The sequence below is a fragment of the Euprymna scolopes genome, chromosome 12 (assembly GCF_053919585.1).
Source record: "Euprymna scolopes isolate OS-2025 chromosome 12, ASM5391958v1, whole genome shotgun sequence".
NCBI lineage: Eukaryota > Metazoa > Mollusca > Cephalopoda > Sepiida > Sepiolidae > Euprymna > Euprymna scolopes.
In genome coordinates, this window is record NC_136493.1 from 137,897,962 (window position 1) to 137,922,742 (window position 24,781).

At 34.6% G+C, this 24,781-nt stretch overlaps 1 protein-coding gene across 2 annotated transcripts in view; it reads left to right on the plus strand.

Annotated features, from left to right (window-relative positions):
- The first annotated feature begins 2,268 nt into the window (after positions 1 to 2,268).
- The window catches only part of LOC145291509 (protein O-mannosyl-transferase TMTC3-like), a 111,318-nt gene continuing 88,805 nt past the window's right edge, over positions 2,269 to 24,781 (plus strand). The window contains exons 1-2 of one of the 2 annotated variants that reach the window (XM_080137477.1): positions 2,269 to 2,527; positions 2,649 to 2,730. In XM_080137477.1, the coding sequence (XP_079993603.1) occupies positions 2,714 to 2,730 (17 nt within the window). In that variant the 5' untranslated portion in view covers positions 2,269 to 2,527; positions 2,649 to 2,713. Of the gene's footprint in view, positions 2,528 to 2,648; positions 2,834 to 24,781 lie in introns of those variants that run through there. The other variant, XM_080137478.1, reaches the window with a different exon arrangement.

Sequence of the window (24,781 nt, forward strand, 5' to 3'; positions counted from 1 at the left end):
CCACCGGAAACAACTATAAAAGCAGGAAACGTAAGCTGCTTCCCTCTTTTCGACTTAGCTCCTGAGCTGAGCGGTCAACAGACCATTTGCTCCCTTTCGGGGCACGCACGCCTGCACGCGTCACGTCCCCTGCTACTATGTGTGGGGACAAGAGTCAACAGACAGTACATACACCTTACACGCTTTCTATCTCCATGAACTGGATTGACTTTCACTCTCTCTCTACCTCTCCAACAATAGACTTTCCCTCTCACCAGCTAACAGCGAGAGACGCACACTAAACTGGATTGACTTTCTCACTCTCTCTCTCTCTCTCTCTCTCTCTCTCTCTCTCTCTCTCTCTCTCTCTCTCAACAACAATAGACTTTCCTTCTCACCAGTTAACAGCAAGAGACGCACGCCAAACTAAACATCTGCTGTACCCTTTTCTTTCATTTGTTTCTTCATGAAATAAATCCTAGTTCGTTTAATTCAATAAACGCATTGTTCGTTTCTTCCTCAAAACAATTCATTTTTCCTATTTCTTAACGACTGGGGGATATGTATAACATATCCACCACACCACAACAAAGGCAAGAAAAGTTATTTTTCTAACCAACTGATAGAAATTTGACAATTACATCATGCCTCTGATTGTATTGTTTTAGACCAATCAGATTGACCAATTTTATTCTCTGCAAAGTGTTGCGCTTTCGCGGGTTTTTGTATTTTGTGTGTTTGCTTCTCAGTTTCAGCGAAGGACCCAAACGGGGTCGATGGGCAGAATCCGCTCCAGTTACATCAAGCAGTCAAAACCGAGAAGAAGAAGGAGGTTTTACCCCCTCCCCCCTGCGCAGGAGGCATGAAGCCTCTTTCATTTCTCTGAGACATTTTATCTTATGCCTAAATAATTAGACACATTACCATAAGTCTGCTAGAGACTTTGAGACAATTTATTCCATGCCTAAATATAGACACATCTTCATCAAGTCTGTTAGAGACTTTCATTCGTATAAATTATGACACTAACATTTTCATGTACTTCCGCACTATGCAGTCAGTGCGAATATTGGATCCTTTACATCAGAAGGTATCTTATCGACCCCTTCGATGGCTGCAAACTCTTATCTTTGAAGACAGAATGAACCTGCTTCCATTTCCTGTTGAAGATGAAACAGCTCTGTTTACATTCCTTTTTTGCAACTAAAGATCAATAAAATGTGTATTGAATTTTAAAGGTAGGCCTTTGTTGTGATTGTCTTATTTTGCCATTGTTCAAGGAGCAAAAAACGGTTATAAAGATTTCTTACAATACTACCAATAAATCACGGTAACATCTACTAAGTTTCTACCACTATTTTACTTTAATTTTAGCTCGTTCTCAAAACTTCAAAGACGTAACGAGACCTTGCCGCCATTTTTTCTTCTTTGCACCTAGCACTTATACTACTTGTTTTTCGAGCCGAATAAACATTTTACATTGAATTACATTAAATAAAAACACTAAAAACTTAATCAGTTAGGTAGAAAAGTAACTTAATATTGCCTTGGTTAACATTTATTTATTATATATTTGTTTTTTGTTTTTTATAAGTTTTTCGTACCTCTGTGAATCGTAAAACAGCCCCAAATTTTCAAATAATGAAAATATTACTTTTGTAGGATCATTTTAAATAAGTTAAAATGAAAATTTGAAGAATATAAAAATGGCTCCGGCCTTCACTTATCGGTAAAAAATACGGCAATTTCTTTTTTTCGAAAATAAAAAGAACTACTTGATCAATTTTTGTGATTTTTAGAATATACTATTTTTATTCCGTGACAAGTAGGTATGCGATAAAAGTTTTGGTGCTAGTGCAGTGTCAGTGAGTGCACTTATTGATTCGCGCTATTTTTTAAATAGTATTTTCAAGTTTCATTAAAGTATATGTTTTTTATTAAATTAAATACAGAATAGGTATAAAACACCCTTCCATCCCCATGTTAAGAATGGCTTTCTAAATAATAAAGTTATTATTACAACGTGGATCAATAAGTGCACTTGCCTTCTTGCACTAGTACCAAAGATTTTATTCGTTTTTGTTTATCGCCATATGAGCGGCGCTCATAATGAGCGCCAATCTGAATAAGCAAAGGTTTGTTTGTTTGCTTTTTTTTGTTTTTTGTTTTTTTTAATCTGCTCAGTGTTTCAACCCAGTTTTCTTTGTTCTTTTCTTGTTTTACAAATGATATCCGCGATTTATTTCTTGCCGGTTGCTAAGATAAACACGGGGGCGGGGGGTTATAACTGGTTCGGCCGGTGGGTCCGACCGAACACACCGGCTTCTTCTTTGTGTGATAAGATTTAAAAAAAAAAAAAAAAAAACATTTCGTGTTGCTTCCTCAAGCAGATCACGTAAAAAAAAGTGCTGCGTTGCAAGGAAGAGAGGAAAGATACAAGAAAAGTTTTCACTCCAATTAATAGCATGAAGTGTTAAGTTTTTTTGAGATTTCTTTTCACTTTTTTTTACATGGAAATCGCTGATTTTGCAATAATTTTATTTTAGTGGTAAGTTCGTACGCAATATAAATAATTCAAAATTTTTGGTTTACATAAATTACAAAATAATCAGAATTTTTTTTTTTTTTTTTTTTACTCCTTATAATTTATTTTATTTTGTATATTTAAGGGATTTTCTGAATACGGAATACGAAACCTGTGGCTGAACTTTAACGACTAAACTCTGCACTAAACATGGTGTCTAAAAGCCAGTAAGTTTTTGTTATTTATTTCATTCTTAAATTACCTGAAACCGGCGACTCGTTTGATGGATTAGAAGCTGTCCACTCTGTCAACATTGGATTATTTATCTGGGTACGTGAAGTATTTACTTTATTAAAATGACCTTATCTGTCCATTGTATCTACTTGACGAAGTGCGATTGTCTCGTGTCGTGTTGTACATGTGTCTTTTTGTTGGTTAAAAGATGATTCAGTTGATGATCGTCTGCCTTCTTTTTTTTTTTTAATCTCTTGTTTATTTGTCTCTCAGAGCATCTGTTGTTTTTAATCAATAGTCAACTTAAAAATAATCATATATTTATAAATATATAAGTAATAGTGTCATTCGGTGCTATAGAGAAATAAGAAGTGCTCAATTACTCGTGTAAGCGAATATATTTATTTCATGTCGCATGAAATGTTATGAGAGATATGATATTTGATGTATTCAGTATTTACTTTGTGCTCAAGTGAGTAGAAAGCTAGATAGTAATTTATGAAAATATATGGAAATTAAGCTAAACGGATTTTTAAGCGTTTCATCGCCGTAAGAAATATATATATATATATATATATATATATATATATATTAAATTGTGATTCAATGAATTTCAAAAAACTCTCATTGAAATGAAATGAAGAGGAGACAAAGTCAAATAAAAACATATATATATATATATATATATATATATATATATTCATCTATTGGTACTTTCAGTTTCGCGAAACGCTGGAAATTCAATCCGCTGGGTAAAAAATGTCAAATGTGACCGATTCATTAGCCGATGTAATGATAGTGCCGTTATATCAGCTGATTAAACTAGTTAAATTTGGTATCTTTAACCTTGCGGGCTGAGTTTCCAGTGTTTTCCGCCAAACTGAATGTACCGATGGATGATCAAAATAATGTTTACCGTACATGAATAAATGTGTAATTCGGTACTTATGCAGAATACAGACCATGCTGAAATAATAGCGTTATTATTCAGAAACCCATCTTAACAGTACTTTCATCTAACAATTTGATAAACAAACTATACCGTAAAAATTAAATTGAAAATCCTCAATCCGGAGTGTGTGAGGAGCTGAATTTTTCCTACATTAAAAAACAACCTTATGCCTAACTTTGCCCTCTTGAAGATGTGGGACAAATAAATAGGAATATGAAATTATTTCATAAAATTATAAATATGGTATCGGATTTTTTAATCTAAAAATAAGTATGACAATCAATTAATTATATGATACTTTTATTAAATCTCGGCATAGATCGTTCTTGTGTTTGTAGATTTAAAACACGATTGTTTTTTATTATTATTATTATTATTATTATTATTATTATTGCACTATTGCAGTGAGTTGAATTTGGGGGGGGTCTTCAACATTCAGATTACTTCGAAGAAACTATCTATTTTCGTTAGAATTTATCTATTCGCTATAAAATTTACATAAAAAATTAGCCACAAGCGCAATAAATTTCAAGGCAAGATAGAGGTTAAACTAAGTACTTTCACCATAATACCGCATTTGCTCTAACGTTTGACCACTTAGAAAAACACCAGCGTTTTTTTTTTTAGTTGAAATATATTATTTTTATGTTAACATTATTTGTTAACTGCGCCATGCATGCAGGTAGAATCGTGACAGATCATTTTAATATGTGCGTATATGGGGACGGGTGGGGGGTATTGCTATGCAAAATAATTTAAAACAATACTGTCTCTTTGGCATCGCTCTCTTCCACCTTATTTGTCAAGCACTAGAAGTGACATGACCAAATATGGGCATAGCTACTACATTTTAGGTAATTTTATAGAATCACGCCCGCCTCTAATTGTTTTCATTTTTTTTTTTTTTTTTTTTTTCGGTAAGTGATTACATGTGAACACCCTTGAAAACTTGACGAAAATAAAGACCCTCCTTTAATCCTATCACTACCCCTAAGTTCGGGTAATCGGTTTAAAGACGGGAGTGAATCTATAAATTGCCTCTTTTTATATAGCAGAGGAAGGTGTGAATCTGGTGTTATCACTAAATTAATTTTCACACACACACACACACACACAAATATTTGTTTCGCCATCTGCACAATCCCTCTCTATATAAAGTAAGCTATGTCGATTTCGTGTATCCACATAAAATGTTAAACAGATGTAATATTTTATGCATCGTTTGCAGTATTTACTGAACAGTGCCTACTGCCTAAAATATGTTTTTCTTTCTAAATTCTTTAGTTTCTGTTGACTTCCTGCTAATTTCCTAGGTCGGAGGCGTCAAAACAACGCTATCTCTTTTCGGAACCTCAGCTGATTTTTTAATAAAATTAGATTACCAGATTCAAATGTTTCTAACTGTTCTTCCTTCTTTCTTTTTTTTTTTCTTTCCCCACATTTTTTTCTGACCCCCTTTTTTTCTCTCCCTTCTTTTTTCTTCTCCCCTCTCTCTTCTTGTCACTCCTCTCTCCTATTTCTTCCTCTCCTAGACACACGTACGTCCACTTTTATTATATAGATATTAAATGAGATTTTTTTTTTTTTTTTTCAAATTAAAAAGAATTGTGACATCAAAAGAATAGTGTCCGTGATAAGTGAACACAACTTGATTATTTTTTGTAGCGGGTAAGGGGGTGACATTAAAACTTATGTAGCAAAATAACCCCCTTTCTAAAAATTGAACAACAAATTTAAAAACAAAGATTTTTTTTATTATAATTTTAGGATTTAGTGCTTAATGCAACATTATTATTATTTATGCACTAGAATTCTCTCGATAGCCATTACCAATGATCGCTCACTGGTAAAAACAAGTACTCTTCCCTTAAATCTGAGTGACAAGTTTTCCTAAATTTTCAGTACGCTCTGTTTTTCTAGTTTATCTTGCCTTTTTTTTCTTTTTTTTTTTTTTGCTTCATATGTGGACTATGTTTTGGGGTTGTTTTTGTTTTTATTACTAATGTAGTCACGACTTATCAAAGTCTAAAAGCCACTCGAGGATAACGATTAATGAGTGTCAGGTTATTTCGGCTCCTATTCTCATCTTCAGTGTTATTTTCACATTGCGGCTGATGTAACCTCTGATCTTCAAGTAGTATGACATAACGGATAAAGTAACGGATGAAGATTAAAGGTTCAATCCTCAGTGTGGGTGATACTAAGAATACAACTGCAAGCTAAAACTTCTACCTGGTCACAGCTGATGGAACGAATACTTGCTATCCCTGTGATTTATTTTTTTATTTTTTTTTTTTCTCATGGAAATCGCTCCAGACAAGGTATGAAGCCACTTAATGTAAGGAGCTAACAAGAACAAAAGATGATTATTGCAAAGATAGATGTGTATTGACCTTAGTTTTGAAAAGACCAAGGTTGTAGGTAGGAGGAAACAGTCAGCAGAAAGAGTTTCAAAAGCTTGCAGTGTTTAGGAAAAAGTTACTGAAATAGGAAGCTGTATTATGAGGTAGTAAAACGGCGAATTGTTGGATACCATTAGTCAAACAAGCTGGAACAAAGGAAACGGAAAATAGATCAGACAATTTTGAAGAATTGTTACCATAATAGTATTTATCTTCTATTATATAATAGGCAAAATGTGTGTGTCTGTGTCAGTGTGTGTTTGTATGTATGCCAAATATTTTTGACACCTGCAACAAGCACTGACAAAATTGGTATTGTTAGAAAGATCAATCTCTTGGACAACAAATGTCCAAAAATTAGCCAAAAACATTTATTCTTTGACCGTCAACTTTTTGCAAGTTATTCATGCCTAGCGATCTCAAGCGATGTTTAAAACATGTTATGTCGACTGTTCTTGACATCACAAGTCATGTGGGCGAGACAGCTAGCGCATTTGCTTTTTTCACCTCCTTTTCTTCTTAGCATTACAGGTTCGAGCCTGGCTGCTGCGGCTAACTTTTTTTTTTTTTTTTTCGCAAGCAATCCTCGCTGTTATTTTCGTTGAAACAATTCATTTATTTATTTTTTTAGGGCTGGGGGTTGGTTGCTCAATAGTTTCAGTATACCACCTCTTTATACCCAGGCAACGCTGAGTACCCCCACTAGTATATATAAAAAAAAAAAAAAAAAAAGACTAAGACAGACAACATCACGTCTGTAAGAGAAATTAAAGAAAGGTTTTTTTTTTTTTTTTTTTAATTCCGTACAGATTCCCAAATTCAACAAGATACACCTGAAGGTTAGAGGTTAGATTGGCTGAAACATTGTAAAAATAAAATTCAAGATGGCAACAGTAGCCTGAAAAATACCAATAAAACAAAATGAGTCTGCTTCGGACTGACCATCTAAAAATATTCAATTATAAGATAAGCAAAATGCAATTTTTGTGATTATTATTTAATTATGCAAACAATTTAACACAATATCGGATTGTTTATTTCCTGCATGTCGATGTGTTTGCTCAGGGAATTTATGAGAGAAACAATCAGGATCAACAGAGTTAATCCGCTTGTTGAACAGATTAAAATAACTCTTTGAGATTAGCATGGATTAGTATTTTCTTTTTTTTTATACAATTCATGCGAAATGCTTCCTTCTTTCTTTTTTTCTGTCTATTGTCAAATGGAATAAGTCTCTCTCTCTCTCTCTAATATATGTATATATATATATATATATACACACACACATGGGTTGATTGAACTGAGCAAGTATGTGAAGAATTTTAACTATCTTGGTAGTAAAGTTAATCCAAGTAGAATTTTGGATGAGGAAATTGTCCTATTGACAATTTCCTCATTGCAAAAGCGTCTAGCGTATTTGCCAAACTACATCACCATCTTTGGAATGATGGGTATTCATCTTGAGACCAAAATCCAAGTGTACAAAGCTGTCGTCCTCACTTCTCTTCTGTATGGATTGAAGTCCTGGACCCTGTATCGTAGACGGATACAGCAGCTAGATGTTTTTCACAATGGACGTCTCTGAGTAATCTGTGGATTAACCCAGGAGGACAGAAGATCCAATGCTGATCTTCTAATGATCTGTAATATTGATGCAATTGAGTTTCCTCATGAGGGCAAAGTTACGATGGGTTGGTAACGTTGTACAGATGCAAGACGATAGAATTCCAAAGATTCTCATGCACAATCAGCTTGAAGGTGGTCAGTGGAATATTGGCCGACCATTGCTCAGGCTTAAGGATAAGCTGAAAAGTAATCTTACAGCTGCAAATGTTGTGCACACTGATTGGAGGAGTGCAATTTACACTGGAATCAAGAATTTCTCTGCATTCAACATCCTCAAGCTGCGAGAAACAAGAGAAAGAAACAGAGCTTCCAAGGGTGTCGGATCAACGTGTCCACAGTCTTGACCAGTCTGTGGTTTTTGTTCCATTTCATTAGTTGGTCTTAAATGTCACTCTAAATTTAAACATAAGGTTTATTAAATGGTCGCCGGAACCTTATGCATCGAAATAGACAGGAAAGTCCATCATATATATTATATAAAAGTCACTTTGTGTGTGTGTGTGTCTATGTGTCTGTGTGAGAGAGAGTTACGAAATGGCTGAGCCTATCTTTTGCAAATTTCGTACAAAGGTAATTTATGTGTCTGGCAGTGTTCTTAGATGTTTTGTACAGAAATTCATCTGATAAGTATCAAAAATTGAAAAAATTTGATCTTAAAAATAGTCTTATAGATAAAAAAGAATTTTTATAGGGGAATATTTTACATTACATTGGCCAAGAGAAATAATAAAATTTCAGCAAATAATTTCTTTTTATAAAAAAAAAAAAACAACATTTATTGTAATCTAGAGATATAGCTCAGTGGGAGAGCATTCGACTACAGATCGAATAATCCCCTGTTCAAGCCAGGGTGTACCTCCTTTTATTTTAATTTTTCTTATTAATGAGTCCAGTTTATGATGAAAGCGGTATCATTGTAAAATCGCCGCGAATCATTTTTTGTCTGCAAATTTAAAAAGTAAACATTAATCAGAAGTGACTTTTCCAGGGCATTCATCGTCAAGCCCAAATATCAGCTGACGTCCTATTGTAAACACATACAAATGGAATTTGATGAACATTATCAATATATTTTTTTTTTTTTACTAATTAGTCCACTGGGCAAATTATTCTTCATAATATATAATAATTAATAGAGGATTGGTCCAATAATAATACATACGCAATCTGCATAGATTAAGATATTATGTTTAAGTGTATTGTATAACTAGGCAACCACAGGCAGCTAGCTTGTATGTGTGTGTGTGTGTGTGTATATATATATATATATATATATATATATATGTGTGTGTGTATATATGTATATCTTCTTCTTGGCTTGACTTCACAAACTAAGATCCTATGAACGGGGCTGTCCACGTTGACTGCAGGCACACTTGTGGCTGAGAAGCCTAGTGCAAGACAAGCAGGTTTGGTTGTAGCGGCTGCAGTCAAGTCACATCAGGTACGGCTGCTGAGGCTTCCTGGATCTTCCTCCTGCAGCGTTTCTCCCATAGATTCTCTGTGCGGGAGACCTCAAAGAAGGTGGCAGCCTAGTGGACAGTGCATTGCCAGATGTCACAATCAGCAACGAAAGTAGACCACTGGTGGTCAATGTGGCGATCACTGAGGGACTTCTTCAGAGAGTCTTTATATCTCTGAATATATATATATACAGTTGTGCCCGATATTATTCATACCCCTCCTTGAAAATTGAGTTTATTAGGTGTAACTTTGTTAGAATTTATTGTTTACGTCCATATTGATACATATTCTTAATAAACCTCTTCTGATCATTTTCGTCATTTTAAAATCTCGGGATACTTGTAATAAAAGAAATATACAGCTATTTATAAAATCTGCAATGTTCAAAAATAATCATACCCCCTTATTTTTTCAGTATTAATCGAGTTTCTGACTGTTTGTTTCCTGTTTGATTCTTATTTTGAATGCTTTTATACAACCTTTGATTAATTTCATTTCGTTTTTTGCATTTTTCAGAAATTAAAATGATATCAACTGAAAACCAATAAAAGAATAAAAATTATTAGAATGGGGAAGAAAAAAGAGCTTAGTAATGATCTTAGGACTAAAATTGCGAATTCACATAAGGATGGTTTAGGTTACAAGTCAATTTCCAAGAAATTTGAGGTCCCTACAGCAACAGTACAGAGCATCATCAAAAAATTCCAGAGCCACCACAGAACAAACAACTTGATTGGTAGAGGAAGGAAAAGGAAACTGTCTGCTAGAGCCGCCAGGAATATTGTAAGAAGTGTTAATGCAAATCCAACCACCACTACTAAGGACATTTTAGAAAATCTGGAGTCTTCTCGCATAAAAATATCAAGGCAAACATTGCAAAGGACTCTGCATGAAAATGGTCTGAAAGGAAGAAGACCAAGAAGGACTCTATTGCACACCGGAAAACACCTTGCAGCACGTATAAAGTTTACTAGGAACCATGTGAATTCTCCAGAGTCCGTTTTCTCAAGTATTTTGTGGACTCACGAAACAAAAATTGAATTGTTTGGCCATATGGATGCTTCTTACGTTTGGAGGAAGAAAGGAGAAGCTTACAACCCAAAGAACACCATACCCACGGTGAAACATGGTGGTGGTAGCCTAATGTTTTGGGGCTCCTTTTCGGCTAGTGGTCCAGGTAGTTTGGTCAAGATAGATGGAACCATGAAGAAGGAGCAATATTTGGAGATACTCCAGAAAAACATTAGACAGGATGCGGAGAAGCTCCATTTAGGACCAAACTGGGTCCTTCAACAGGATAAGATCCAAAACATACTGCCAAAATAGTCAAGAAATGGTTTGAGGATAATCAAATTAATGTTTTGGAATGGCCTAGCCAGAGTCCCGACCTGAACCCTATCGAAAACCTCTTGCACATATTGAAAACTGAGGTTAAAAAGCGGAAACCTAGAAATTTGAGGGATTTGGTGAACTACTGCATTGAAGAATGGTCAAAAATCAGTGTTGATGCTTGTAAAAACCTTGTAGATAAATATCCAAAATGGTTACAGGCAGTTATTAAGAATAAAGGGCATGCTATTGACTATTAGTAAGAGAGGTATGAATAATTTTGAACTAGTGCCATTATTGTTTTTCTTTGTATAATGTTTCAAACTTGCATAATTTATTTATTTGTTGAGTTTAAATTAAATGCTTATGCTTGATTTATTGTTTGAAATCCCTTTAATAATGTCTACCTTCTGGTTTGAGCAATAATCTTATAGAAATCTCAAAGATCCGAGGGGTATGAATAATATCGGGCACAAGTGTATATATATATATATATATACGAGCAAGCCACTCGACATTGCTCAATGGTAAAATATGTTTAAGTATGATATTTTAATTCATGCAGATTTTGCATTTATTATTATAGAGCCAATTCTCTATTGATTATGATATTGTACCCAATATGTAGTAGTGCCTCCCTCTGGCATGCCCGGTCGTAACATATGCTTAAATATATTTTAATTCATGCAGATTTCGTATTATTACAGAGCCAATACTCTATTGAATATTATATTGTAGCAGTGGTTTCAAGTTTTAAGAAATGACTTGGATGCCATCAGCTAGAATCGAAACCAAAACATATAACTCTCCAGCCTTATTTGTTACAGTCTGACCTAAATCTATATGTATACAAAAACTTGAAAAAATAAGATATAAATGTATATTTGCACACTAGGTGTGGGGGGGGGGGGCTTCCCTTGTTGTAAAATACACTTAAACATGATATTCTAATTTGTCCAGATTTCATTACAGTCATGATTTCAAAAGTAAAATAAAAGTATTTGGGTGCCATCAGCTAGAATCGAAAGTAAAATCGTATCATTCAAAGCTGGTGACGTTACCACTGTACCAACGTGACACACATATAAACTTACTTTATTTTTAATAAGATGAATATCCAAAATTTATGACTATTTTTTTTTTTTTTTTTCAATTTCGACTCCTTAAAATCTGTTTTAACCAGCTAAAGACCTATAAAAGAATGGTTTATAAAAATTCAATGATTTGTAGTCACTAGAACCATTCTGTGACTTTTAGTTCCGGGAGAGATAGTTTGAAAATATGGAGACAGACAGACATATAGTCTTTTATATATTAGATGTGTGGAAAGCCAAGTTACAATTTTATTTAATTTTGGTCCCTTAACATCTATTTTTACCAGCTAAAAACCAAATTAAATTTGTTACATAGATTTGAATCTCATATTTTTTTTTATTACATTTTCACCTCAAACAAGGCATATTGCCACTTTGGTGTAGGGGGCTACTATCAGGGGCAACAACTACTGGGGTACTATGTAGGGATTTGGGCAACAAGATGTTGGTTCACGTTACACTTGAACTTCTGCAGGTCAGTACAGTTGAGGAAGCAGGGACCTGGAATGGAATTCCAAAGTCTAGCGGTTCTGGGAAAGAAACTACTGGAGTGGAAAGATCTTTTACATCTAGGGATCTCTACAGTGTGGGGGTGGGATTTAGCAGCCTGTCGGGTTTGTCGAGAGTGTTCACATTGTGGGGGCACAAGTGCTTGCAGTTTGTCAGAGCATTCACCATTAAAATACTTGTAGAACAGGCAGAGGGATGCAACATTGCGTCGATGGGACAGAAGCTGAAGCTTAGTTCAGGGCCTATCAGATTTGCGACTTTCTTTTGAATCTTGTTAAGGAGCGAGAGACTAGTAGCAGATGCACCAGCCCAAATATGACAACAATACTCCATACATGGGCGAATGGTGGCCTTATAGAGGTACAGGATACTTTCGGGTGTTAGTAGTTTTCTAGCACGGTAGAGAGAGCCCACCTTCCTTGCAGCCGCCCTGGCAATGCCTTCAATGTAATTGTTCCAACTCATGTTTCCTGTGAACGTTAGGCCAAGGAGTTTGAAAGATGTACTCTTAGATAAAGTCGTTGGCCATTGCTATAGGTGATAGAGAAGGTTTCTTTTAATTATTGAATGAAACTAGTTTAGTCTTGGTGGTATTGAAGGTGACCATCCATTTTTGTCCCCATTCCACTACAGATTGGAGGTCATCCTCTAGTGTTTCTGCCATTTCTTTAGATATGTGTTCATTTGTTTTCCTGTCGTGCCTGTTATAGAGTGTGGTGTCATCAGTATATATACCCATCTCAGAGCCAATTTTGTCGGGGAGGTCATTTATGAATATCAGGAACAGTAGAGGTCCAAGGATAGACCCCTGGGGGCACTCCCACATTTATATCATATTGTTTAGATGTTCGACCGTCGAGGACAACCTGGATTTTTCTCTTATCTAAGAAGGATTTAATTATGTTAAGTATTCTACCAGTGATACCGTATGATCTAATTTTCCTGAGGAGACCCTCATGCCATACCCTGTCAAAAGCCTTAGATATATCTAAAGCTACCGCTCTGCCCTCCACCGCTTTGTCCAGTGAATGGTACGTTCAGATATATATATATATATATATATATCGAGTTTCAAGTATGTAGACCAAAAATTGGCAGCAGTTTGGTTGAGACCATTCTCTGTTAAAGGGTCAAAATTGGAAAATATAATGACCTTGGCAGGAATAAGTCTATTAAACCTGTTACTTCTACATTTGCAGGAATATATATTTATACAATAAAGTCACTTAATTTTTAATGTTTCCTTGTTCATCTGTTGATAGCACAAGCATTAACTACTAAAGCTGCAGCACTAAATGTTTTTGTTTCGATTCTAGCTGATGGCACCTAAGTCATTTTTGATTAACTTTTGAAATCACTATTATATATTGGGTACAATATAATAATCAATAGAGAATTGGCTCTATAATGATAAATATAAAATCTGCATGAATTAAAATGGATATAATATAGAGATATAAGTAAACATATTTTCTCTTTAGTCCATTTTGACCTAAATGGCATTGCATCTGACAGACCGATGCAATTTCACTTTATAGTTGTAGCATATTCTTTACATTAAAAAAGTGCCTTTTGCTTTAGTTTCTTTCTAAAAATAATTATTCCAGCAAGGAAAGTTATTACAATGGGGATAATTTTAAATAATGAACTAAACTGCTCAAAATGTAATGTAATTTCTATTTTCACTAAAAGCTAAAAAAAAAAAATTATCTTCCTTACATTTTAATTTTTGGGGGTTTTTTTTTGTTTTGTTTTTTTTTTTCAGTTTCATTGTGAATTACACATTTTCTTTTCCTTATATGAAAATTGAAACACGAATGATATTGATTAATCTTAGCCAACACCAGAAGAGTTGATGAAAAAGTAAATAAATGTTAAATGAAAAAAATCTCATGCAGTGTGTATGAAAGATAAAGCGTCTCACTATTAAATTGCATACACCATTTCATAGCTTGCACATGTCTGACTTTTGGTACTGGTCTTTACTAGAAATAGCAATAGTTTATTTGAAGCAAAAAATTTTACAGTTAAATGCCCTTCCTAACACTAACTCCTTTAAACGGACGAGTTCTCTGCTAATTGGGACATTGCGTTTGTCCGTTGTCAAGAATATGATCACTCACACAACTACTTTGACCTTTAACCTGCTGCCACACTTTCATTGGACACCCCAGAAACTACTACTATCCATGAGAATAACAGAATTGTTTATCGTGGTTTATGCCTCCAGATCCGCCATGTGATAGAAAGCTGAATTCTTTGTGCTTTTATGAGAAGGAACAAGAGATTGAAGCTCAGTCGAGCACATTTACAAGTATCTGTAGAGTTATGCAAGGAGCATGTTGAGATCACCATTTTGTAGTAGGTTGCTTATTGGCCTTGTACGCTTTCAAGGAAAGAGTCACTAAGTTTGAGATAAAAAAGATTAAACTTCTTTACAATTTAAATTATTTTTATTCAAACAATTTCAACACAGAATAGTCTGTAAAAGAGCTAAGAAAACAGTAATACAAAATAAGTTGCATCTTAAAATGTGCAAAAGAAAAAAATCTATAAATGCTTATGCCCTATGGAACCCTGCACAGGCAGAACCTGCATTTACCAAAAATGTGCTGTAAAAAAAATCACCTTCTTAATGGACAAGAGTAAATTAGCAAAAGTAAAAACTGCTAATTAAAAACTAAAATGCATGTTAGTTTTTATTTCTCTGAAGTTCAATCCTTGCAGTCTGTGTTTGGCAAAAACTCAAGTTTCATGGTTGGCAAGCCCCAACGGGAGAATATGAAAATGTGGTTCCATTGTAAGAAAGTTGATGGAACTCCAAAGATTGAAATGTATGTCGGACAAAAAGTTGGCAAGCGAGAGAGGGTTCTTTGTTGAATCCCATGAAAGATACGACATGATAAGAATACGCAAAACTTGTAGAAAATCTCAAAATCTAAAAGTTATTTTTTAAACTTCCTGAATCTGAATTGTGGCATCAACCTGCTGAAGAACAGGAAATAAAAAAACAACAACAAAAAAACTTATGACTGAATTAAAATTGATATAAGATATTAGTTTAAACCTGCTCTTTGACATCTTTATCTAGCTTCTATCATTTCATAGCCAGTGTGAATAAAAATATTTTTGAAACGTTTTGGAAAAAACTAGTCTACTCAGAAAGCAAGGAATTACAATGACTGTACTTAAATATTGTTTTTATTAGTGAAAAAACAATAGAAATTGTTTTTAAGCAAAAATAATTCGTTTTGAATTAATGCTAAATACCTTTTATGCCTACATTTTTACAAAAAAATAAGTTCCTTAGTCTTGTGAAAAAAAGAAAGGCAAAATGTTTATGTAATTACATGGATAAAAAATATATTACTTAATGTATGTATGCAAGAGTGTTGCATAGGGGTAGTTTCTTTTTAAGATGACAAATATTATATAGTTGAGTGTTCATATTGGAGAGACATATATCGGGTACCTTTTAAAGAGAGACTGGGATATTCCTTGATGAGGGGAGAGATAGATAGAAGAAAAGAGGCATTTATACAGTTTAGTCTGTGGTTCTTATAACATATTTCTTCTTAACACATATATTAGGAGAGGGATGAGTTATCAGTTTTTTTATCACAGGAGGGGGCTTCATTGCTTATAATGGAGGGAGACACATTTCTTAAGATGATGGAGAGACACATTACTTAAAGATGGGGTTTACACAATGTTCATTATCAAGATGAGTGTAGAAACAAAGTTCATATGAATACAATTTCACTTTATCTTTGTTTGTTGAGAATGACACAACACAAGATGCAGTTACAAAATGATGATGTTCCTTTATTTCTTCAACCGGTCAATGAAGACAGCCAGAAATTCAAAGTCACTACATGATTACAACTTCTAACCCTTCGCTTCCAAAGGAGGATTCGTCCGACTCGACTCTCCTGTCTAACTCTGTCTCTGTTCTCTATCTAAAACTAGCCCTATATTGAGAATTCATTTCTCAGCCATGACGTCATCGCATGGCCAAAAACATGCTTGATCGATCCCGTGGCCTGAAAATGCCTCACATGTCTCGTTTGCTTCATGTCCGAGAATGTGCTCGACTAACATGCACTGTTCACACATGTCTGCAAACAAGAATTATCTTGCCTATTTTCGGCCTAGCCTATTTTTCAATATGTTAAAATTTGCTATTGTTCGTTTTTCTAACTGACCTTGTTTCAATTCAATTTTCATAAACAGAATTGAATCATCAAATTCCTTTTCAAACAAACATATCTGCTATTTTATATTAAAACTAAACAAAGCGGGAGAAACAAAAAAAAACAAAAAAAAAAAAACGGTCTTTTTGGGGCCAACACCAAGAGTGAGCAGATGGAAAGATTCCTCGCGCCACCATGTCAAAAAGCAATGAAAGTAACCAGTGACCAGATATGATGGCGGATAAAATGAAGGACTCAAGCCCCCATGAAAAGAAACTTCATATTCGACCGCCAGAAAAAAATAAATCTATATGGAAATGATACCCACATGGAATGATGTAAAATGACGCCCATCACGTACAAGTTTCAGAGAAAATGTCAACCAATTGGAAAAGCCTACAGAAGGCAATGTATTTGCGTTCACATACTTTTAAAAATAATAATAAAAAAGAAGCTACGCTGGCCATGTGACATATTCTATCGGCAGTTAATACCCCATTTCTAATACCTCAGCTCCCAAACCCAAACCCCGCCTCTATACGTGTTTATTTTTCTTTTGGACTGTTATTCCAGAACGATATTCACGTCAAGTTGTTTTCACTTTATCCCCCCACGCCCACTTTTTTTTTTTTTTTTTTTTTTTTTTTTTTGCTTAATTTCTCGTTGCTCGACCTCACCCCCAGCCCACTGAGGCGTTACATTAAATTTCAATCATATGCTTGATAAAACCCTTATGATATTTTATCCATGTGTTGTCATTCTTGCTTCACGTTTGAATTGTTCAGGTTAAATGAGATATTCATGAACCATAGATAACATGTCATTCTAGGACGCAAGGACGCAAATCTGCACTGATACACTTTAAATCTTTTTCTTTTATTTTTATTCTGTGTTACGAGAACGTAGGGTGAAGTGCCATTTTAGAGTCGAAGATTTTAACCAGAGGTGATCACCCCGACAGCTCCTCCCAGCCCATAACAGTATGCAAGAGTAATGAGGGTAACATCACTTGGAGAAGGTGCACCATTCATCATAAAAGGGTTAGTTATAGCAAAGAAATCTAATTTGTGCTGCGAATACCATGTGGCTTTGAATATTTAGTTTAATTTTAACAAAAAACATCCTCATGCCAGGTTACTCCGACAAACCTCTGTACAGAGACATTAGACATTCGAGGATAGTGTAGGCATTCAGGTTCAGATTTGTATGAAATAAGCTATACAAAACTACCGGACACATAGCATAGTGGATAAAAGCATTGGTTAATAGATATTCTAGAGTGAATTATGCTTAAACATTGTGAGTTCAATCCCAGGGGAAGTAAATTTAACTGTTAGAACATATCTAAACAGGTAGCGAATGCAGAATGAGATCAATGTATTTTCATTGGAATAAAGGATTCAGTTTTAAATTCCTGTACCCATAATTACAAAAAGCACCTGAAGAAGGTGGGGGGAATACAACGGCCAAAATATTATGGCGAAAGTAAGAAGCAGGAATTATGTAAATAACACTACCATACTTCAGAAATTGGGCAAGGTGTAGCACCTGTTAGTTTACCTCTGATATTCTAAAGGGTTACCATACAAACGTGGTTGCTTCTCTAGCGTCTGAGGGAATGACCACCTTTTTTACCTACAAAAGTCAAAAACTTCAGCAGCTGTTTCTCAAGCAGACAAAATTAAACAAATCAAGGACTGAAAAATATGCTGGCATGTGGATGACTCTTGCAGCAAACAGTCAAGTGAAAGAACACTGCGAAAAATTTCTTAAATCTGAATGTATGGCTGTGAATGTGGATGAAGGGTTGCAATCAGTTAGGAGATTTGATCGTCTTGGATTCTGTGCCTGGCCAAGATGATGGGTCTGTTGTTTGTTCAACTTATACATGTCAGAAAAATCCATACATAGGCATCTACCGAGGTACTAATACTGAGACAGAAGATCAATGAGAAAAATGGTATCTCGGAAATGTAGTCCAAGTCTATGACTGTTATTGTCCTAACAGAAATGTATGGTATTCAAGTCTAGTGTAGTTGTCAAAAATGACAACAGCAAAAAAGGTATGCTTTGCCAGTGTTCGGACTCACTATTTATCTAGATCAAGGGTTCCCAACCTAAGGACCGTGCACTCACTGGGGGTGCGAGACAATATTCCAAGAGGTGCAAAATATTTAGATAGAACATAGGCTTTTGTTACTCTTTTGTGTTTTTGTTTTCCTTTGCAATGTACTGACTTCTTTAATTTTAGAGTTAAATATTGTTATTAAGTGGCCATTAAATACATGATTGAATAGATTTAATCCAATCGTACATTTAACAGCGAGTTCAAAAATTTAAAGGGGTGCAAGATTTTAAGGGAATTTCTTGAGGGGTGCAGACTAAAAACAAGGTTGGAACCATTGTAAAATATTAATTTAAAACCATACAATTATGTCGGTAATATAATTTTTCACAATTATTTTTTTGGGGGTCCCAAAGAAAAATACCTACAGTTGAATAATAATAATAATAGATTCTTATTATAATATTCCTCCCCCCGCTTTTTTTTTCTTCTTTTCTTCTCTTCTGACTTTCCACTCGTATGTTTCATTCTATTAAAGTAAAACATAGTTGTTCCTCATAAAATTATTTGCAGGACACTTTAAAAAAATATTTATAACACGATTGACTTTAGATTGTTTTTCTTGTTGGCAAGGAATTAATCCTTCTCCCATCATCTTACCGTTTTTGTCCTTTATCAACGCTTACAACTCACCATTGTTGCCCTCCTACGAAGGCAGCAACAGGATACTTGATATTGTCCTCCTTTTAAAGGTTTATGTCGACGTTTGTTTAAACAACTGAAAATTTCTGCAGCAAGAAAGCAATTTAGTTTCTCTTCCCCACCCATTCTATCTAGTTAGCCAATGAATCAACCACCTAGTGTTATTAGTGGTTGTTACTGGTGGACAGTGATGACCAATTTCAAAGTATTTGATTAATTATTATTTAAAATTTCAATGTTTTTCTTTTCAAAACAGTTTCCTGAAATAACATTTAAAAGGCAAAAATTGTGTTGAAATGTTTTCTCATTCAAATCTGAAAGACTGACAAAATGATTTATTTTATTAGTTCTAGCTAAATTAGAATGCATACAACTTTCATAATGCACCCTCTCCTATGTATTTTGCTTGCCCCAGCAAATAAAGATCTCGCCTTCCCCACTTATTTTGCCTATCTCAGTTAAATAAGAATTTCTAAGCTATTTTATCTGTCCTGAGTAAATAAAAACCCCATCCCACCTAAATTATTTTGTCTGTGCTTTACCTCCTCCCCCACCTTCCCCCCGGATAAATAAAGATCCTACCCTACCAGAGTTATTTTCCTGTCCCAAGTAAATAAGTACTCCCTTCTCAAGTTATTCGTCTGGCCTTGATAAGTAAGGACCTTAATTGTTCATGAAGTTGTTATAAAAAAAGAAAATGGGGAAGAAATATTGACAGAACAATAATTCATCTGTTTTATTTTTTCACAATTATTAGTTGAAAAACACTTAATATTAACTCGTTTATATTTTCGATCTGTGGTACTTAAACTTAATCAGTATTAATACTATGAAACATTTAATGACACTACCTGGTGTTACATAAATGCAGAAATGTGTTTGTTAAAATTGACAAATAGTAAAAAAAAAAATATTTAACAAAAAAAAGAAAGAAATCTATAGCATTATATCCCTATGATTTGTTATTTAAAGTTAAATTGTGTTAAGTCAATTGAAGGATTGGACAGGTATAAGTGAAATTATTACTGATAAAAATAATAGGAAATATGAGACTAGACTAAAGTTGAAATACACAGAAGAAACCAAGTAAATAATAAGTAAAATAGAATAGTTAATTGTCTAGCATTTGTTTGCTTATTATTTGAAGTGAAATAAGTTTTAGCATCATGTTTGAATGCAGCGAGCAGATTTTCGACGCCATTTTTATTTCCCAGATTAAAAAAAAAAAATGGATCTATTTCATTGGATAATCATATTTGTTTATGATCTAATTAAAATGAACAGTGAATCTCTCAGTGTCTTACTGAAAGAATTATTAGGTTAGATAAAATATATAATCAATGAAATTGGTTGAAATTTTTTATGTATTGAACACGGATTGAAAATTTCCAGGTTTGTTAGAATCAAATATCGATATGTTAGATAAAATTTTATAGCATTCTAAATTTGAGAATCTGACCGACTTTTCTTAATGTATTAGGGAAGATTTCTCATATCACAAATGAAGAATATCATAATTTAGATTTTGTTTAAAGTGAAAGCAAGAATATTATGTTTTTATATTCACCTTTATTCCTCTGTGTATCTAAAATTAAATGGAACTTCCATGAACAGAGTTTCTTTTAAAAATCTTCCCACCTGTGGAATACATTACCTTAGAAATGTTTCCCTACATACTACCGCATAATTGTTTTAAAGGCAAATGTCAAATATCTGAGTCATCCTGTGAATTAATCACACATCCATAAGCCAGCTAAAATCGTACTAATCTTTATCCTCTAGTGGATTTTAGCCTTGGTAGTGGTAGTCCATTAGTACATAAAAAATGCTTTTTGGTCCCATTCATCCGTTTATTTTTTCACACTTTTATCCATAACCACACCTTGGATTTTATTGAAATTCTGCACGAACATTAGTCCTGGTGAAAGTAAATTTTTGCCAGAACGGATTTTCCAAGATAACTCTGGTTGCCCCTCACCCCATAGGGGGGCCATTATAGGGGTAAAATTGCCCCCAAATTGTTCATAATTTCATTTGTTTGCACTTTTCTCAATAACCACTCTTTTGATTGGGGAGGGGGGGCACAAACATTAGTCCTGGGGAAGTAAATTTTGCACTCGTGGAGGAGTACCCTGCATGCTCGGCTTGTTCATCATTTATTAAGACTTCTTATTTTCAACACTTCATTTTTGTTTCAGATATGAAAAGGCTATAATCACAAAATGAAAACAAACACAATTTTGTCCAAACGTGCCAGAGTTTCCGAAAAGAAATTTCAGAAATTGATTTACCGAAAAGTGAGAAATCTGTCTTTTTTATTACAAAGCATTATCACTAGTCAAAGGGTATGAGCCATCTGTATTGCACATTATCAACTAATTATCCACTAGCCCATGGCGCAGTGGCTAAAGACATCGAATCTCTACAGTTCCAGGTATACACAATCTTTAAAAAGTATTTTCAAATTACTTATTCTTAACATAAGTAATCTGTAATGTGAATTATTCACGCATGCACATTCATGAAACGGTAAACAGATCAAAATCTGATGACTCCCACACCAAAATATTTCAATTTTGACCCCTTAACGGCCCTTCTTCTTTTTTTTTCTGGATGAAAATGGTTTTTAAATTTTTCCACATGTCTGAATATCCTATATACCAAATTTCAAGTCTGTAGATCAAAAATTTGTTGAGTATATAGGTTGAGAAGTGTCCTCACACACATTCTCATTTTTATAGATATATAGATGAAAAATAAAGCTGTTAGAATTCATACAATACAAATATATGTATTTTTTTTTTTAATTTTAAGTTTAAATTTTACTGCAGTGGCTGCCTTCATCAGAGAAAATCAGTGTATTTTTAATTTCCTTTCTTTTTTTTTTTTCTTTCTGAATGTCATTAAATCTGTGAGAATTCTCAAGAGAATTCTTAGTAAAGAACAAGTTGTGTTAGTAAATTGATGATTCATTTAAAAGCACTGTTGAAATTTGAAATATTAAAAATAAAGCTCTTACATGTATCATTATAATGAAGATCATGTGCTTAATAAAAACTAGCATTGCTTGTCGTAAATGTCCAGAGTTTTTTGGGGGTTTTTTTTAAACTCTTATTTTAAACTAGCCTGGGTGCCCGGCATTGCCCAGGTGTTTGGAGGTGTGTTAAGCAAAAAAAAATAATAATAAAGTGATAGTAGGCAGGCAGGCAGGCTTGAACCATACCATGAAGGAGGAAAAGAATGTGAAAAAATAAAAATGTGATGTCTTTGCTGTTACGCCCATCGCCAAACCGGAAGTGACATCGGTTTAAATATAGGCTAGTCAATTGAAAAAAGGGAATGACTTTCGAAAATATCGGCGAAAAAAAACAACCCCTCCCTCCCTGTAGAAAAGTGCTCAGTTGAGGGTGAAGGAATTAATGTTTTTAGCCAATTTTTTATATTTGTCGTCTGAAGGGTCGAGCTTTAAAACAATACCAATCTCATGAAAATCCGTCGCCTCTATCGAAAGTTTTAGGCAGACATACATACATACATACATACATACATACATTTAAACAGACAGGTGAGATTTATATAATAGACTAGTGGGGGGTGCCCGGATGTTTATAAGTGTTTGAAAAAAATAAAAGTGGTGGTAGGCAGGCAAGCAAGCTCGAAGTCGAAGTCTTGACGTGAAGGTGGAAAAGAAAATGATAGAAAAGTTGAAATCTTACTGCTGCTCTAAGACGCGACAGGAGGTAAAAAGCATTCAAATTTAGTGATCAAAAAGTTGAAATGCAGAAAGTGAAAGTTAAGTGAATGAGTTCACATAGTTTGGCTGCAAGCCAGTTAAGCTCTCAGCTTTCTACCAGCCGTATTTGTTTCCCCACGATGTTGGGAAAACCAACTCCTCACAAAAAGGGAGTGTCCAAATGAATAGCAATTGTCTGATATGAGGGGTTTACCCCACAGTGATCAAAACTGCTTTCTGGACGTCCCTGGCATGAAAGCCGGGAAGTTGCATTCGCTTTTGATTAGTTTCGCTTTTATACGAAAAAGCCGAACAAACACACGACAGGGCGGAATAGCATGAATTTTGTAAAAGTCGCTCAAATAAAAATAGACGATCTCTGTTCACGAATCGTAGATATTACAATCTAGGGAGTATAAAAAAGTTCCCGAAAATAGTAACCCCCCACAAAAAAAGTCTTTGCTGGACATACAGAAACGCATGCAGCCGTTTTGCTTTTTATATATATAGATGATTTTATTTGTAAATTCAAATCAAGAAATGTCTCATATATAGGTTGACTCAAAAAAAGGGGGTTCCATATGGAATCATTAATAAAATCTACAATCATTTCTGCAATATAGTAGAACTCTGGGATAATCCATTCCAGGGTTGGGATCGTAAGATGAAATCACCAGATGGCAAAGCCTAAGCAAAATTTATACAGTACATATTAAAACTTGGTAACCAAATACAGTACAGTATATAATACACATGTATATAATACACATGTATATAATCAAATAACATAAATAACACCATAAGGCAGGGCAAATACTGTTACCACAAGTAAAATTCATCCCATACCTGAGTTTTCAAAGTTTGTCAAATGTTATTTTTCTTTTGTTGCCATTTAAGGATAAGTTCTATATACGAGGGGCCTTCAATAAGTTTCCAGACTTTTGTATGCGCACTTTTATTAATAGTACAGACATAAAACTTTAGTCCCTTTTGAAGTAATCTTCTCCGGCTGCAATGCACTTGTTGTACCATTCCAACAACTTCTGGAAGGCCCCATGGAAGTCCTCTTGTGTAAGCATGTCAATGATCCTCATCACAGCCTCTTTCATTTCAATTGTCTCATAACGACAGCTTCTAAGGTTTTCCTTGGACTTAGTAAATAAAGAGTCACAGGGAGCAAAGTCTGAACTATAGGGAGGGTGAGGAACTGTCTTGATGCCCATCTTGGTTAAATAGTCTGTGACAAGGATGGAGTTGTGGACTCGTGCAAATGTCACTGGCCTGATTTAAAGAGTGTGAGCCTCTTCCAGCGGAATCTCTTCCTGAACTCCCTTAAAATCTCAACATAGTATTCTTTGTTGACTGTCTCTCCAGTGGGAAGCCAGTGCATGTAGATTATGCCCGTGCTGTCAAAAAAGGGGAATCATCATAAGTTTCTGGATGGATTTAGTCTGTTTGGCCTTCTTGAGTCTGGGAAAGCCAGCATGCTTCCACTGGGAACTCTGTCTCTCTGTCTCTGAGTCATAGCAGTAGATCCAGATTTCATCACAGGTCACCAGAGCATCAAGAACTGCAGTATCTAAATTCATCAGCTCGACCATCTCTTTGCTGTTATGACATCTTTCTTTCTGATCTTCTCTGTGCACCCTCAGGAAAACATTGCATAAATCTTCCGCATCTGTAGTTCCTCACGAATAATTGTATATACAGTTCCCACACTGACATCAAACTGTGCACTTATTGTCTCTATAGACACATGAGTCCTTATCCATGAAAATAAATTTGGCCAATCAACTCTGGTGTTTTGACTTCCTGACTCCTCCCACACCTCATCATCCCTCACAGACTCCCTGCCTTCCTTGAATATCTTATGCCACTCAAAAACTGATACTTGATTCATGCAAAGATGGTCCAAAAGCAGTCTGAAGAATTCCATACGTTTCTGTGGCATTTTTTCCAAGTTTAAAACAGATT